Source organism: Amphimedon queenslandica, unplaced genomic scaffold, assembly GCF_000090795.2.
Source record: "Amphimedon queenslandica unplaced genomic scaffold, v1.1 AMPQUscaffold_10823, whole genome shotgun sequence".
Lineage (NCBI taxonomy): Eukaryota > Metazoa > Porifera > Demospongiae > Haplosclerida > Niphatidae > Amphimedon > Amphimedon queenslandica.
Genome location: NW_003548929.1, coordinates 1 through 1,993, shown reverse-complemented (window position 1 = coordinate 1,993; position 1,993 = coordinate 1). Strand labels below are relative to the sequence as shown.

Below are 1,993 nucleotides of genomic sequence, written 5' to 3'. Positions count from 1 at the left end.
TCCTAATACTGTCCTAGTGAGTGCTGTGTATGCAGTATCACTCTCGAAGCCTCTCCTCAAACGGCTCATATTAGAAATACAGCACTGCGTTGATTTAACAGGACGACCAGGTCTTAGTCGTCATCTCAAGTTTGCCATAGCTCCCGTGAGCACACCCAGTCTTCCTTACCAGTTCTCCCTAGTTGAGGGAGGAGAGTTTAAAGCTGATAGTTGGTATGGATCCATTCAACGTAAAAAGTTCTGTTTGGTATCTATTGTTGGGGAGAAACATCTACCTACATGTAAATCATCAACTAATGGAGATGAGTCAGAGGAAGAGGAGGAGGAGGAGCAAGAGGAAGAAGCAGAAGAGGAAACTGAGGAGGAAGTGGAAGATGGTAATAGTGATTCATCCAGTGATTCTGATAAGACTAAAGATCCACCAGGAGGTAGGAGTGGAGGACAAGGTTAGTATTTATTTGGTCAATCTGTATAATCTACTGACTCTAATCTATATCTGCATGAGTATAGTATTAGAAATTGTGATGGATGAGAGACTTGAGATTAGCATTGATCCAGTTAATGATGGACTAGGGAATGTAGCAGAAAATGAGGAAATTGGAGAGCAAATAATTCATCAACAATCACAGTGTCTGGCATCAAGTAATCAAAATTGCAATCGTATGAAATTTTCTCCATTTATTACTTTAGCTGCAGCAGAATCTACTGGTGTTGAAGAGGCTATGACATATGCTGGACTGGTTTATTATGAGGAGAAAAGAGCTGAAGATTTGGTGACATTTACTGCTGCTAAAGATCTCAATGCACTGCTTGAGGTACCTCTGCTTATATTTATTCTGTAATTATAGTGACTTTGTTTGTAGTTTATTAAGAAAGACTGTCCTCATGCTGAAAGAGGACAAAATATTCTCTTTCGTTTCAAAGATTATAATGGATATATTGAATTGAAGTTTGATGCTCCTCAAAAGAAACCATTCACTGGTTGGAGTATTGAGCCTCACATGGACTCATGCAAAGTAAGAAGGAATGAGCTCCTTGTGTACTGACATTATGTATATTAATAGTTTCTACGTTGTGATGTTGATAAGTTTGGTGAAGCTAATTATCCTCTTCCTTCCACTTGTCTGGTATCAGTATATGGATCAGATGATGCTGTTCCTACACTACATTACTCTGTACCACTAGATGGAGTAGCTGATCCTAAGACATTATTCATTCACCGATCACTGAGAACCGTGGGTTTGTCCCTACCAGGTAATATGAACGAATTACATAGACTCAAGTGTGATAACATTTGTAGCAATTCCAGCAAATCCAAGGCCCCTACCAGTGCTGAGAAAAAGAGAACAAGGTAAATTGTTTATATGGTATACTGTGACAAAACTTAGTAAATTATAACTTTATAGGTCTTGATTTAGTTTCTATTAAAAAAAGGGTACAGCAAGTTCTTACAAAACATCAAGTTGATTTGAGCCAAGCTTTTAGTCTTTCTCTGTCCAGCATATTCAATGAAATGGCTGCAGTGGGTATTGTCAGTAATGACACTGAGAAATCCTATGAAGCAATAATTAAGAGCTTTAAAGTTGGGATGAGTTTCATGAAAAGTTCATCTGATCTTGAGTCATACTGTGTGAAGTTTCTCAATGGATTATCTAAAGTTGGTGGGCCAGTAGCTCTAGCAGCTGAAACAATATATGATGAATGGACTGAGGCAAGTGAAGGAGAACTATTGTTTGATTGCTTAGCAAAAAGAACCAAAAATACTTAATTTAATAATTATTCTCGAAATTTGCATATTAAAAAATAAAAATTGTAATTTAGCACCTACTATAACTCGGTTTCTTTCACAGTGCCACTACCACCAAGGCTACAAAATGTTGCAAAAGCAAATGGACGGGAGACAACTTTATGAACTGAAAAGCTGAGCTTTACTAGCAATGTGGGAATAACACTTGTAATCAAATTAATTCATATACTAAGAGTAGATCAACTG

At 37.4% G+C, this 1,993-nt stretch overlaps 1 protein-coding gene across 1 annotated transcript; it reads left to right on the top strand.

Moving 5' to 3' along the window:
* The first annotated feature begins 46 nt into the window (after positions 1-46).
* Positions 47-1,787, top strand: LOC109589837 (uncharacterized). Its single transcript, XM_020005836.1, has 7 exons — positions 47-446; positions 511-642; positions 691-815; positions 864-1,016; positions 1,065-1,254; positions 1,301-1,351; positions 1,407-1,787. The coding sequence occupies exons 2-7, from the start codon at positions 525-527 to the stop codon at positions 1,766-1,768; spliced, it is 999 nt and encodes a 332-aa protein (XP_019861395.1). The 5' UTR covers positions 47-446; positions 511-524; the 3' UTR covers positions 1,769-1,787.
* The last annotated feature ends 206 nt before the right edge of the window (positions 1,788-1,993 follow it).